Raw genomic sequence first — 16,281 nt, 5'->3', positions numbered from 1 at the left:
CTTTAAAAGTGTATATATTATATGAAAAAATTAATGACAGGTTATAAAACAACATGTACAGAAAAAAATGCAAATTTCTGCAGATATATATGCTTGAAACGGTGGAGAGATAGAATCTCTGAGTGATGAGACTTGTCTTTTTTTCTTTGTCTGTATTTTTATAAAATTTCTATAATGTGAATATTTAGATGTAAATACTTGTATTGTCTTAAATCTATAATATAAAGTTGATTTTTCATCTACAAAAATAGTAAATTCTTTTCATAATAAAATCATAAAATACAGTGTACCATTGTTAATACACAGTGAAAGAAATATATTAAAGGGAAAGAACTAGTTGCAAAACTAAGTGACAGGGAGTAAACAAAGTTTACAAACCACTGGACAAAATATAAAAGAGAGTTCTATGTGAAGTTTGAATCGTGTCCTCTCCCCTACCCTATTCATATTTATCTACTTATAAAGTTGATTTCTGAGAGTGTTCTGTAAATATGATCAAACTGAAAGCTAGCTATAAGAATTGAGCTCCATCTAGTTAGGATAATTTTTTTTCTGGATTTGTGACAAAAAGCACTTTTAAACATGTAACTGTACTTTTAAATATTTAAAAATATGGATTTGATCTTACTGTACGAGATTTTTAATACTCTAGTGTTCTTCTAAGACATAGAAAATCTTTACTTCTATTTTAAGTCCCTTACAGGTGAATTCTTTAGCAACTGAGTAGACACCAGGACCAGACAAAGACATTATAAGAAAAAAACCCAAACAACTATGGACTAATATCCTTCATTGAACATAGACACAAAAATCCTGAACAAAATATTAGCATAATGTATTCTTCAACAAATAAAAAGGACAATACATCACAAACAAATGGGGTTTATCCCAGGAATGCAGTGTTCGTGGAATGGAAGACTAAATATTGTTAAGATGTTAATTCTCCCTTAAATTGATTTATAGATTCAGTGTAATCCTAATCAAAATCATAGCAGTCTCTTTTGTTGAAATCAACAAGCTGATTCCAAAATGTATATGGAAAAGCACAGGAACTAGAATAGCCAAAACAATTTTGTAAAAGAACAAAGTTGGAGGATGCATAGTATTGATTTCAAGACTTACCGTAAAGCTACAGTAATCAAGACAGGGTGGTACTGGTGAAAGACTAGGCACATAGATTAGTGTTGATAGAATATTGAGTTCTGAAATAGATCCACATATACTTAATTTTTGACAAAAATACAAAGGCAATTCAATGGTGCTGGAACTTGGACATCCATATATAATAAAAAAAGAACTTTTACCAGTATTTTGTATCATGTACAAAAGTTAACTCAAAATGGATCATAGACTAAATGTAAAACCTAAAATTACTGAACTTCTAGAAGAAAACATAGGTGAAAATCATCATGATTTTTCAGAGACTGCTTAGATTTGACACAAAAAGCATGATCTGTAAAAGAAAAAAATGATTAATTATTCTTCACTGAAATTAAAAAGGTCTTCTCTTAGAAAAACACTGTTAAGATAATGAAAATAAAAGCACAGATTGGGAGAATGTATTTGCAAAGCATGTATCAATAAAGGCCTGGTATCCAGAATATGTACAGAACTCTCATATTGATAAGAAAACAAACAACTCAATAAAAAAATAGTCAAAAGATTTGAACAGACACTTCATCAAAGAAAATGCATGATGGCAAGTAAGCACATGAAAAGATGTTCAATATTATTAGTTATTAGGAAGATGCAAATTAAAACCATAGTGAGATTAACACTACACACCTATTCAAATGGCTAAAATAAAAAAATATTTACAGTTTTAAGCACTGGAAGGGGTGTGGAAAAATTGGATCTTCATACATGGCTGGTGGGAATGCAAAATGGTATAGCCACTTTGAAAAACTGTTAGGTTCTTATAAAATTAGGCATAAAATTATCATACAACCCAACAATACCATTCTTAGATATTAACCCAAGAGAAATAAAAACCTGTCCACACAAAAACTTGTATGGAAATATTTATTAGCACCCTAAACTAGAAACAACTCAGAATGTCCTTCAAATGGTGAATGAATAAACATTATATAGTACAATGGAATACTATTCATCAATAAAATAAGCTCATCAGATAGCTATTTACTTTGTCATTCCATTTATATGACATTCTGGAAAAGGCAAAAACTGTAGGAGCAGATTAAAAAATCAGTGTTGGGGCCGGCCTGGTGGCACAGCTGTTAAGTGCGTGCGCTCTGCTTCAGCGGCCCGGAGTTCATAGGTTCAGATCCCGGGTGTGCACCTACGCACCGCTTGTCAAGCTGTGCTGTGGCGGCGTCCCATATAAAGTAGAGGAAGATGGGCATGGATGTTAGCTCAGGGCCAATCTTCCTCAGCAGAAAAGAGGAGAATTGGCATCGGATGTCAGCTCAGGGCTGAGCTTCCTCACACAAAAAAAGAAAAATCAGTGTTGGCAGGGGGGTAGTTGAGGAGATTGACAACAAAGAGGCACCAGGGAACTTTTTGGAGTGATGAAGAAAATGTTTTATATTTTGTTTGTCATTTTCACAGAATTATGCACCTAAAATGGGTGAACTTTACTGTATGTGTATTATACCTCAAAACTGACTTTAGCTGGCAACCTTTTATTAAAATTTGAGTAATGTAGAAAGAATGATAGAGTTAGCATTTAAAATGATTGATTCAGGCAAAGGATCTTGAATGGATGCTAAAACCATGAAGCGAAATGTTATTGTGGAATAGTATATTGACATAACTCCCATAAATTACTGCTAATCTTTATAATTGGAAGAAATATGGGCAGTCACCACCTTAACTAAGTAATCAGTCAAATTTCGCATTGCGAACTAGGCGATAATTAGTGGACATTAAGTGGACTAGTGGACATTATGTGCCTACTGGATGTTATGAACTAGTGGACATCGTGACTCCTGACTTGGAGTAATATGAAGTATGCAGCACATATGAGACTATTCTTGTCCAAAAATATTAAACCTGAATCGAATCAAGCCTTTAAACCTAACTTCCACTTTATAGGAAATATAGGAGATAAAGCAATGGGTTAAATTACACCATGAGAAAACAATCTGACAAATACAGCATGTGGGATATTCTCTAAGACAGCTTGCCTGGTATTTTCAAGAACGTCAGCTTAATAGAGGATAAAATAGGGAGACCCTTCTAGATCAAAAGAGAGAGAACAAACAGTACTTGAATACTGCTTTGATCCTGGTTTTGGGGGAACAGCTCTAAAGAACATTTTGGGAGCAGTTGAGGAAATTTCAATCCAGACTGACAGCATTCAGTGACATTAGGGAATTATTTTTCATTTTTCTGAGATGTAGTAATGCTATTGTAGTTAAGTGAGGAGAAAGTATTTCTAGGATATAGATGATTAAGAGGTGAAGTGTCTTGATGTCTGCAACTTATTTTAAGTATACACACACATAAAAAGCAAATAGGTTAAATGTTAACAGTTGTCTCTAGATGGTATGTATATGGCTAATCATTAGTATTACTGTTTTAACTTTTTTCTGCATGTTTGAAATTTTTCATAATAGAGGTGAATGTCAGAATTCAGTTGAGAGAAATAGTATTTATTGAAGATGGCATTATGATATGCAGTGCATTCTTATAGATCCTATGAATATCAGGCATCTGTACCTACATTGCACCCTGAGAATAACTTTTTTACCACACTGTGTTTTGGCATTATATTACACTGGCCTACTTTGAGAACCGGTATAGAAAACAGCTCTGTGAAATGCTTTGTATTGTAAGTGTGTTTTTGAGAGCATTGCTTACCGTATCGTATGGTGTCCTTTTAGTTGTGCTGCTTCTGAGAAACTGGATTTTTGGCTGTTACAGACATTGAATCAGGTAAGGGAGCAGAGCTTATGTTTTACTGGCTGCTAGAAAGCTCAAATCTCACTTGTGGCCCATCTCTAGCAAGTGTACCTCCCAGCTATACTGCTGACTGCGTCATAATATTTCCTGCCTACTCTCTATTTTCCCTCAATCTGATTCCCTCATCTTTTTTTTTTTTCCCCCTGGGGAAGATTAGCCCTGAGCTAACATCTGTCACCAATCCTCCTCTTTTTGCTTAGGAAGACTGGCCCTGGGCTAACTATCGGTGCCCATCTTCCTCTACTTTATATGGGACGCCGCCACAGCATGGCTTGACAAGCCGTGCATTGGTGCGCACCAGGGATCTGAACCTGTAAACCCCGGGCTGCCGCAGTGGAGCTCACGCACTTAACCTCTGTACCACTGGGCTGGCCCATCCCTCATCTATTTTTTGGTTGTATTTATTTTGTAAGATGCTTATGCCAACAATGTTCTAGTCATATTAAAAGTATTTAAAATAATATAGTTTATGATTTGAAAGTCCCAACCTAAAAGACAGATTTTCACATTGTTATTGTTAGCCTTACAAGTTTTTGCTCCAAAATCCAGAAATCCTTTATCCTCCAACCATCTTTAGAATAAGGGAGTGTTACCAGAAAATTAAAACATATAAAATTTTAAATATAATTAAATAAGATATAAAAATGATATTTTCTGGAGTAACATTGTTGTAACTTTATTAATGTCAAATACCTTATGGCGGCGAGGGGTAATGCAGGGGAAAGAACAAGGAAATCAAACATGGAAATGGATTTTCAGCGATGGTTAGAATTGGCATTTTCCTTGAGAATTTCATTTTTTTATGCTATATTTTTTTTTCAGTAAATAAAGGGAAGTAAAATATGCCATTGTTTCACCTTTAGCATTTCTGAAAGAATTATGATGCACAAAAAATTCCTAATGAAAGATTATATTAGTTGGTCTTGAATGGTGTCCAAATTCCTTTTCTCCCACAGTAGTATCTTCCTTCTGTTAAATAACTTTATATTTTATAAAATATTTTTCAGTATCAGCAAGTTGATATAGATATATTTACAGTTTGCTCTTGCTGCCTTCTTGGGAGTTGAAGTCCTCACCCAATTTCTTTTTTAGGATTGCTGTATTATATTATATGCATTGTCTGACAACAGAATGTTTCAAGCAGGGATAACAACATTCACTGTAAAATATGTTGTATGAATTAATGATGTCTAGGACATTTTTAAGATTTTATGTTTAAAGTAGGAGTGTCTTTTGATATACCTTAAATTTATTCTAACTTTTTAAAAAAAAATTATTCACTTGATAAATAAGGTTTTCTTCTGTAGCTAACATTCCTAAGTTCAGTGGAATCTTCCACTGAAGATTTTTTTCCTCCAAAGATCTGGAAAGTAGCTTGTTAAACTAAATGATCTGTAAAGGCTTTTGTACTTATGAAATTAAGTTTTGGCTTTATATTTGGACATGCTTAAATCTTAACCTTAATCACCTCTGATCTTCTGCCATGAGAACCATGCTAGAATTGTGGTTGTAACATAGGTGTGAGTGAGGTAAGACTGCTATCTCCTTTGCTCCAGACGGAAAGATTCCTAGAACTAGGATTTAGCTTTCATTGCTCACATCTCTGGAATTCACTTTTTCTAATTTGCCAAAATACAGTAAAACAAGATGCACAGTTTTCTTTCTTTCTGCAACTATTTTTATGTGAAAGTACTATTCATTCTCATTCATTTCTTAACACATGACAATCAAGTTTGATTTTGCAGTAGTGCCTGTTAGTCATGTGAATCCTGTACAACATCTCCTTTATGCTGCTTCACACATCACTCACAGGACAAGTTCCCACAAAGACCTGTTTTGTTCTACTGTCGATCCACCCTAAAGAAACCAGTTTCCAAACTATGTGCAGCTTTGTAAATCAAGATGAACTGGTCAGAAATTGGATACAAAAGCAAACAAGAAACCAAATAATACTTCCTAGTTAACAAGCAGAGTGTGTTATACATAATAAAATCGCAGGTAATGAAATATTATGCCTTCTAAGAATATTCTAATTAAAAAGTTTATATCACATTCATATTGTAATCATAGTTCAAGTCATTAGCTTGTTCCCGTTATTGTTAGAGTTAGGAAAATATAAGTAATGCTTTTAGTAAGATATTCTAGGCAACAGAGGGCAGTGAGAACAAATGATGAAATGTGAACTTTAGTTCTGGATATTTCTTACAAGCCCTATACGTGATAACTAAGTCCCAAGTTTGATAAGAAGAGGAGTTTGGTATTAGACACAGATTTCCTTCTTTCTGACAACAGTTAGCAGACCGCATGAGGAGGGAATATAGTAGCATGCAGGATTTATTTTCCCAGGAACTCTCGTAGGTCAGAAAGAAAGGAACACCTACACACAATTCATAAGTAACAGAATATGTTTTTCACCATAGTGTTAAATTCAAACATAGTATATTCACAGCTTAATTTATGGTTTTTGAAAATACCCTTGAAATATTTTCTCTTTGAATAAATGTTTTGTCAAGTTATTTTACCTTCTTGTTTAGAACTTGAAAGAATATATAGCACTGTTCAAAAGTTTTGTTTTCTTTCAGATAATCTCTAAACGTTGTGCTTTTAACTCAGTATCAAATAACCTTCCAAAGAATCTGCATCTTTCGTGGTGCTTTTCTTTTCCTCTTGAGAAATTAAAAAAGGAAACAAAGCAAGCAAAGAAAACTTAAAATGTCCTCTACTCATTATTCCAACAATAGGCAAAGACCAGGCTTCCACAGCCAAAGTTAGAGAGTTCTTAGAGTACTTAGTGGAAATATATCATCTAGGTCCTGAATCAAATAAATATGTTATAAAATATAAACCTATTGTGGCCAACACATGACACACTTAAAAATTTCCCATCCTCCTTATTCCCCAACACATTTTGAGAAGAAAATTATAATAAAAATTTGCGGTTGTTTTTCTTTCATAAAGCACTTTTCCACCAGATATTCACATGCACATATTTATTTTCTGTTTTGAAGAAACCGGGTTAGCAAGATAACTTTTCTAAAACATTTTTTTTTTCACATAAGAATGCAAAAGGATTACATTGAATAATTAAATGCCTTGTTGCTTCCAGCTGCTTCTCCCTGGCACTCCTTTCTCAAATTTCATAGTCTGCTTTCCCCTACAGACTGACAATTCAGGACTCTAATGTCTCATTTCTCAATAGTAATATTTGAATTGTTGAATCAGTAGTCTTAAAATATGAATTTGGTTCTCTAAATGAATTTAGTTTTTATTGAAATATGACTTACAGTAAAATGCACATATCTTAACTGTACAGTTTGAGTATTAACATAGGTACACATCAGAGTCCATGGAAAGGACTCTCAGAATACTGCCAGGAGGTTAAAAAGTTTCCTAGATGGTTCTGAGCTACACTCAGTTAAGAATCTTTGCCTTTGTAAAGAACCAAATCAAGTGATATACATAAAAATACATAGTATGTCATAAAATGTTACACAGGTTAAAGTTAGGTTACTGTTTTTAAAACACTTAAATTTCTCATGTGCCTGTTTCATGAGGTTTGCAATGCTGGCTCACAGGTGAAATTCTCAATTCATTTTTCTGTTTGTTTTTAAGAAAATTAATGCAAAACTTCATGATGGAGTCTGTCAGCGGTGTAAAGAAGTTCTTGAATGGCGTGTAAAATACAGCAAATACAAACCATTGTCAAAGCCTAAAAAATGGTGAGTTAAGTTTCTTAATTACCTTACCAGTAATATCTATATCATAGTTTATTATTTCATTCCTCGATTTTCAAAACTGTATCCAAGTAAATATTAAAGTAAATAGAGAAAAAATTCCATTCTCCCCTGTAGAATTTCATCTTACATGCTGAATCCTGGCTTGTGAAGGCAAGTAGGTGGAAAAAGTAGACTCATCATTCCCTGCCCCATTTTTTCATAAATAAATAATACACCGTTTTTATAGACTCTTAAAAGGTAGGTTAGGGCAGAGAGGAGAAAGTTTGTTTTGCAAAATTCTGATGAGATTATGTTTACGATGGATCATCTTTACCAAAGGGGTCATAAAAGGGGTCTGACCTTTTACTTCAACCCATGAAGATTACTAAAATGGCTTAGATTGAGTGTCACAAATAAATTGCTAGGTTGACAACTTATAATTTCATTCCTTTGAAGATTTGGGTTTACATGAAAAGATACTGGACTTTGTTTCTCATCCCTCTGTCCTCACTCTTATTCTGTAAATCTGGGATTCTGTCTTATCAGCCTTATGCACATCCTGGTGCTGCTCTCCTACATCCTTTGGCTCAGCTCAGTAAGGACCATATTGGAGGGTAATTGTTGCCTGAAAGAAAAGTGATAATTTTAAATATAAAAATTAGCTTTAATATATGTGATAGTATTTTTAAATTATAAGTTTTAATTTGATAGTCTATAGAGTAGCTATTTAGAACACATTTGTTCATTATTGCTTTATTTTCCTTTTATTCAGTAGTGGCGTCTTCATTAAATGTATTTCCTCTTCCTTTATGGGAGGAAATTTTACTTAAAGTTTGGAAGGTCAGTCTAAGTAATAAATACAATATAACCTTTGCTGTTTATTTTTATTGGAAAATTATGTCAGCCCTCTTGCGAATCTTTAACTCAAGCTATAGGGGGATTTATTTTCTTGAGAATATTTAACAGTTTTGAATGTTTTAGTTAGGATGATTTATTTTGCTTAAGATACTGAAAGGTAAAAGCCTCAAGGAAGGATAGACTAACTTTAGCTGTTTAGTTTTGTTTTCCTGTGTTACTCTTTCAGAGCAGAATTTTTAGTATTTATTATAGGTATAATTGACCCCCTTTTAAATAGATAAACTAATTTCTCTCTCCTATTTTTCAGTCTTTTCTTGATGTTCTTTAGCATTTCCTCCCAGAAGAAAACACTTTTAAACGAATCTGATGAGTTTTATGCTCACTGGCCTAAATTATCAGTGGGGATATTTGGCAACTGTTTGTACTATGCAATGCTCGATTTCCATGAATGAATTAACTGTGGTCTCTACCATAAAAATTAGATGCTGGTTGTGCTATAAGCCATGTAGTTTTAGTTAATAGGCTTAACATAAGATTTGTATCTTTCTGAATATTTTCAACAAGTCTTTCTATAAAGGTATTTTGAGATTTTATCACCAATCTCCATTTTTCTCTTGGTAGCATTATTTTGTAAAAGAATTTGTAGTATAGGTAATAAATATTTATTATTTAGCCATAGAATTTTAACAGGTAGTGTTATGACAAAGGAAATCATTTAAAAACACTCCTGCCTTATCCATTATTTGCATTTTAATCTCTTAGCTTTACTATGTGCTGCCTCCTATATATTTATCTTCCTTATGAATGTGCCAGTGTGTAAAAGATCATATCAATCATTATAAATTTTCTAGATGCTATGATTTGCTGTAGAATTTCTGAACTTATTTATTTTAAACAGCTCTTGCATTTTCCCTCTTCTTGCCTATTACTTATGGTCTTAATATTTTTGTGGCTCCAGAAGAATTTGCATACTTTAAATCCTAGAAGAACAAATATTTTCTTCAGAAGGAAACAAAGACTCAGTTAAAACCAAAAGAAAAAGGAAACAGTGTTAGTAGCAAATCTTATATTTAGTTCCGGAAAACTTAGAAGGCAACAACCTTTAGGAATGGTTGAATATGACAGAATAGAGGAAGATTGGCACAGATGTTAGCTCAGGGAGAATCTTCCTCAAGCAAAAAGAGGAAGATTGGCAACAGATGTTATCTCAGGGCGAATCTTCCTCAGCAAAAAAAAAAAGAATGGTTGGATGTGGACATGTGGAGCCAAAGGTCAGCAGCTCTCTCCTGTCTTGGAGTCATTGAAGTCATTGGAATCAGGGAAGCTCATGGTGATGTTGCCACTACCTAGGCAGTACAATGACCCAGAAGCCTTCGAGAGACCTCAGTTGGGTCAAGGAGATGAGGGCTAAAGATGACCTCAGAAGCTGTTGTTCCACGTTACTGAGGCAGATGAGGTTAGCCATGGAATAGCTCATGATGAATGCAAAACGAAGGAAGTATAATATAGTACAAACACCAAAATACAAATAACAAGACATTAAAGCCTAAAGGATCTAATGCAAAACTAAGGATAGCTCATGAGAGACGAAGAAACACTAGCCAAAGCAAGATTTGAGCGATGTTATTTAGGAGGTCACCTGCCTAGCATAGAACATCTTGAATTTCAGATTACCCTGAACACATGGCACATTAGGCATTTTGGACAGCCTAGCATGCACATTCCAATCCAGGATTGAGCCTGTTGTAGAAAGTATAACTCACCTATATCCACCTTGTTTTCTTTGCATATTAAGACTTGACCAACATTGTAAGAGATATAAATCCACTGATGAAAGGTGCTGATAGTAGTATAACTTGCCCTGAAATTTCAAATGTTTTGTTCAAGCTAGTTGCTTATAAATTAAATTTGTCCTTGTTGGGATTTGCATAAGAAGTTTACTTTGACGCTAGATATGTTTTTTGTGTAAATAAATACCCAGTAGTGGAATAGTTGGATCGTAGGGTATTTCTATTTTTAATTTTTTGAAAAATCTCCGTACTGTTTTCCATAGTGGCTGCACCAGTTTGCATTCCCACCAGCAGTATATGAGGATTCCCTTTTCTCCATATCCTCTCAAACATTTATTATTTTTTATCTTGTTAATTATAGCCATTCTAACAGGTGTAAGGTGATATCTCATTGTAGTTTTGATTTGCATTCCCCTAATAATTAGAGATGTTGAACATCTTTTCATGTGCCTATTGGCCATCTGTATATCTTCTTTGAAAAAATGTCTGCTCATATCCTCTGCCCATTTTTTGATTGGGTTGTTTGTTTTTTTGTTGTTGCGTTGTATGAGTTCTTTATATATTTTGGAAATTAACCCCTTGTGGGATATATGATTTGCAAATATTTTCTCCCATTTGGTGGGTTGTCTTTTTGTTTTGTTCCTGATTTCCTTGCCTTGTGGAAGCTCTTTAGTCTGATGTACTCGCATTTGGTTATTTTTTCTTTTGTTTCTCCTTCCTGAGTAGACTAGCAGTAGACCGTTAAGACCAATGTCAAAGAGTGTACTGCCGGCTGCTGGCCTGGTGGCATAGCAGTTAAGTGTGCACGCTCCACTGCAGCGGCCCGGGGTTCAGATCCCGGGGACACACCAATGCACCGCTTGTCAAGCCATGCTGTGGCGACGTCCCGTATAAAGTGGAGGAAGATGGGCACCGATGTTAGCCCAGGGCCAGTCTTCCTCAGCAAAAAATGGAGGATTGGCAACAGATGTTAGCTCAGGGCTAATCTTCCTCACACAAAAAAAAAGAGCGTACTGCCTATATTTTCTTCGAGGAGTTTTATGGTTTCAGGTCTTATATTCAAGTCTGTAATCCATTTTGAGTTAATTTTTATGTAAGATAATGGTCTGCTTTCATTCTTTTGCCCATGGCTGTCCAGTTTTCCCAACACCATTTATTGAAGAGACTTTCCTTTCTCCATTGTATGTTCTTGGGTCCTTTGTCGAAGATTAGCTGTCCATAGATGTGTAGATTTATTTCTGGGCTTTCAGTTCTGTTCCATTGATCTGTGTGTCTGTTTTTGTGTGTCTGTTTTTGTGTATAGGTGGCATTTCTTTTGTAATGAAGTAATATTCTGAATATTGGAAAAATTAAAGCCTTTTTCTCCTATTTGTTTTGCTTGTAAATTACCAGAAACCACATACAATTAGCAAATTTCCGTTGTCCATGGGATTTGATACCAAACATTAGATCCAAGAAAAAGAGTTTGACATCTAACTCTTCCGACTTACCTATTTTACCATGGGGAGCCAAAATCATACTGTGTTTATATTTGGCAGAAAATATTTCATGTTTCTTTTTCCTTTTTCAGTGAGATGACATGCTGCAGGATTTTTATAAGCATATTTTCTATGACAGTTTCTCCCAGTTACTGAAAACAACCCAGACTATCCCTAGAGACTTTTTAGAAAAGAATAAACGTCCTAACTTGAGTTGGAAAAGAGAAGAGTTGAAAACTCTGTATTTGCTAGAGGGGGATGGGATGATGGCCAGAAGAGGGAAGAGGATAAGACACATGTCACCTGCTTATTTTTTTTTTAGACACATGTATCTAGACAAATAAATTTTACATTCAGGTTTGAAGCCTAAGCTGGTACCTAGAAACTTCTTATGCCTTGTGTTTCGGGTAACAAAGCAACCTTTTTCTCCCATTAATTTAGAAGTGTGTTAGGCAAATACCCATATTTGTGTTAGAATCTCTAGCCTGCTGCTTTTCTCTTCCTACCCATAAAAAAAAATCACCAATAATCTAGTGTTAGCTGATGTTTAACATTGCCATAGTAGTAGAAGAGAAAGGAGAAGCTGATAGAAAACAACAGCAGACCACAGATTGGGGTCTGAGCTTAGAATCAGACCGATAAGTCTTCTATATGAGCAGTTCTTCACTGGGAAGGGAGGATTTTATCCCCCAGGGGATGTTTGACTACGTCTGGAGACATTTTTCTCATGACTAGAGGATGTGGGAGTGATGCTAGTGGCATGTAGTGGGTAGAGGCCAGGGATGCTGCTAAACATCCTGCAGTGCACAGGACAGCCCCCACAACAAAGACATATCCAGCTCAACACGTCAATCATGTCTTGGTTGAGAAACCCTACTGTGTACAAAATAGATGGATACTCGCAGGGTCAAGCCACTGAAACTTCATATGGATCTTAGTTCAGTGGTTTTCAAACTTTTCAGCTGCGGAATTCTTGAATGAAACAAAAGCTTACCCAGGAGTCCATTGAATACAGCAGGTCAAAACAGAACTGCCTGGAATGGGGAGAAGGGAACCTGGACCTTAAATGCTGTAAGAAGAATGTTGATTGAAAGTAGATTTCATCCTAAAAATATTTCAAGTGAAGAGGGGAAGAACTGGTATAACATGCCTTGGAACCAACATTGCTCTAGGGATGTCTGGCATAACAATTTCATGACATGTGGGTGCTTCATGCCTAAAACACTGTTTGCTTTTCATTAAACAAAGTCCCCCCCCCCCGCCCCCGCACCGCCGGTCCTCACATCCAGGTATTTAGCACTTCCTAATTGAAAAATTTTAAATTTATTTCCTCTTAATTTTTATTCCCACTGACTTCCCCAGGGCAGACCTGATCTCTTCATACTTCATTACATTAAATAAATAAGTTTTCCTCTATCTCGCTTCTACTCAAATACCTCTGTTGGTCCAGAGTTTGAATAAACTAGTGTTTTAAAAACGGCTTATTTCACATAAATGTTTCAAGGGCTCCTGTGGGGAAGAGTTGAGTCTGCCAGTAGCAGGAAACTCGGTGGAGCTTTGTCCCGAGAGAAGTTCTGCTTTTATATGTCTACTATAATCCGGGGGGTGGGGGGGCTCTAAACTGGGAGAAAACAAAAAGTAATAAATTTGGGAGAAAATGAGATGTGGGGGTTGAGATGTTGCTAAACAGGTCAGGCCACCATATGGCCTGACTCTCTAACCACTTGCTCCCTCTTTACCACAAAGCTTTTTTCTAACCAAATTAGCCAAACCAAGACCTTCAAGATAACCTTTTATAATGTAACCCCGTTCTTTTCTAAGTTATCTATATATTTATTTTTGTGGTGGTGGTAAAAAACACATAACATAAAATTTATCATCTTAACCATCTTTTTTTTTGCTGAGGAAGATTTGTCCAGAGCTAACATCCATTCCTAGTCTTCCTCTTTTTGCTTGAGGAAGATTAGCCCTGAGTTAACATCTGTGCCACTCTTCCTCTATTTTGTATGTGGGTCGCCGCCACAGCATGGCCACCACCGAGTGGTGTAGGTCCTCGCCCAGGAACGGAACCTGGGCTGCTGAAGCGGACCATGCCGAAATTAACCACTAGTCCATGGGGGTGGCCCCTCATCTTAACCATTTTTAAGTGTACAGTTCAGTAGTGTTAAGTATATTCACATTGTTGTGCAACAGATCTCCAGAACTTTTTCATCTTGTAAGTGTGAAACTCTATACCCATTAAACAGCTCCCCTTCCCTCTCCCCCAAGCCCTTGGTAACCACCATTCTACTTTCTGTTGCTATGAATTTGACTACTTTAAATACCTCATATAAATGGAATCATATAGTATTTGTCTTTTTGTGACTGGCTTATTTCACTTAGCGTAATGTCCTTAAGGCTCATCCATGTTATAGCTTGTGATAGAATTTCCTTGCTTTTTAAGGCTGAATAATATTTCTTTGTATATATATACACCAAATTTTCTTTATCTACTCATCTACTGATGGACATTTAGGTTGCTTCCACCTCTTGGCTATTGTGAATACTGCTATGAACATTGTTGTGCAAATATCTCTTTGAGGCTCTGCTTTCAATTCTTTTGCATATGTACCCAGAAGTGGGATTGCTGGATCACATGGTAGTTTCGTTTTTAATTTTTTGAGGAATCTCCATACTGTTTTCCATAGTGAATGCACCATTTTATGATCCATGCACAAGGGTTCCTATTTCTTCACATCCTTGCTAACATTTGTTAACCCCTTTATTTTTAAAAGGGATAAGTATTGTACTCTTAAAATTCTGCTTAATAAAGAGTACCACTGGTCTCATTTTTCAAAGAAAGCAAATTAATGCACAGAGACCACCAGATATATCCACAAGCTCATGGTTAAATTCATGGCAGTAACCTTGCACTTGTTCCTCGGCACTGGGTTATTGTATTGTCTATCAGTTGGCATTCATTACTTGTATTTGTTCATTGAGCAGACACTATAACATGAATCTTCTTGAACCAGTTGTAATCACATTTTAGCTAGTTAGATCCCATCTATAAGTAGCCTAGCTGTATTGCTTTCAGTGCTTAGGAACTGAACATACCACTCACCTCTCACTATGAGGTACCTGAAGAATAATGTTTGCTATATGCAATGATCAGTCCAAATTGAGCCTTTATTCTCCATATAATCTGAATTTGTAGAATTGAAGTGAAGATCCATTTTTTAATGGACAATTCTATAATCTACATGACTTGCCTCCGTTTTGATTGTAAAAGTGAGCACATTTACTAGCTATTTGCATACTAGAATCATAGCTTCTTTTAATAAAATACATGTGACAAGTCTCTGAGCCATCATTGGAGTAAAGCTATATTGCATATGTTGGAAAAATAAGCAAATTCAAATGAAAAGGAAAACTAAATGGATTTTTTAAATGCATTACTATGTAAAGAACTTTTGCCAATTTTTTCTTTAAATTTGAAGAAAATATTTATGTCAGGACATCTGAAAATTAAATGCTTTATTGTAGAATCTTCTAATAGAAAAACTGTCTCAATGCTAATAAGCATTGGTGCTTATTGAAACTGATAATTGGGATGGAAATGCAAAAGCTTTATATTTTATAATAGTAGGACCATAGCCAGAGAAGACTCTTGACTTGGTGATATTTTATATAGGGAAATGGCTAAAGAGTAAAGAACAAAGTTGACTTCCTTAATAATGGAAGATATGACAGGAAGAAACAGTAGAGACTGTAAAAGATGTTGGTAAAAATTAGATGTTTATTCATCAATGGATAGATCATCCAGACAGAAAATCAATAAGGAAATAATGGACTTAAACGAAAAACTTGATGAGATGGACTTAATAGATATATATAGAGCACTCCATCCAAACACGGCAGATTACACATTCTTCTGAAGCGTGCATGGAACATTCGCAAGAACGGACCATATGTTGGGAAACAAGGCATGCTTATATAAATTTAAGAAGATTGAAATTATAACAAGTATCTTTTCTGACCATAAAGCCATGAAGCTAGAAATCAACTACAAGAAAAAAACCAGGCAAGTGACAGAGCTGTGGAGACTCAGCAACATGCTACTGAACAACCAATTGATCATCGATGAAATTAAAGGAGAAATAAAATTATATCTGGAGACAAATGAAAACGAAAATGCACCATACCAACTCATATGGGATGCAGCAAAAGTGGTCCTGAGAGGGAAACTCATAGCAATACAGTCCCACCTTAACAAACAAGAAAAAGCCCAAATAAGCAACCTTGAACTACGCCTAACAGAATTAGAAAAAGAAGAACAAACAAAGCCTAAAGTCAGCAGAAGGAGGGAAATAATAAAAATCAGAGCAGAAATAAATGAAATTGAAATCAAAAAAAACAGTAGAAAGGATCAATGAAACAAAGATCTGGTTCTTTGAGAAGACAAACAGAATTGACAAGCCCTTAGCCAGACTCACTAAGAAAAAAAGAGAGAAGGCTCAAATAAATAAAATTAGA

The 16,281-nt window shown here is 35.2% G+C and overlaps 1 protein-coding gene across 1 annotated transcript in view; it reads left to right on the top strand.

The window, feature by feature from the left end:
* C22H9orf85 (chromosome 22 C9orf85 homolog) overlaps nt 1-16,281 on the top strand; it is a 56,922-nt gene that overhangs the window by 23,623 nt on the left and 17,018 nt on the right. Inside the window, exon 2 of the mRNA XM_058565655.1 lies at nt 7,537-7,643. Coding sequence (XP_058421638.1) covers nt 7,537-7,643 — 107 coding nt within the window. The remainder of the gene's footprint in view (nt 1-7,536; nt 7,644-16,281) is intronic.

This window comes from Diceros bicornis, chromosome 22 (assembly GCF_020826845.1).
Source record: "Diceros bicornis minor isolate mBicDic1 chromosome 22, mDicBic1.mat.cur, whole genome shotgun sequence".
Lineage (NCBI taxonomy): Eukaryota > Metazoa > Chordata > Mammalia > Perissodactyla > Rhinocerotidae > Diceros > Diceros bicornis.
This window is presented reverse-complemented; position numbering and strand designations above follow the sequence as displayed.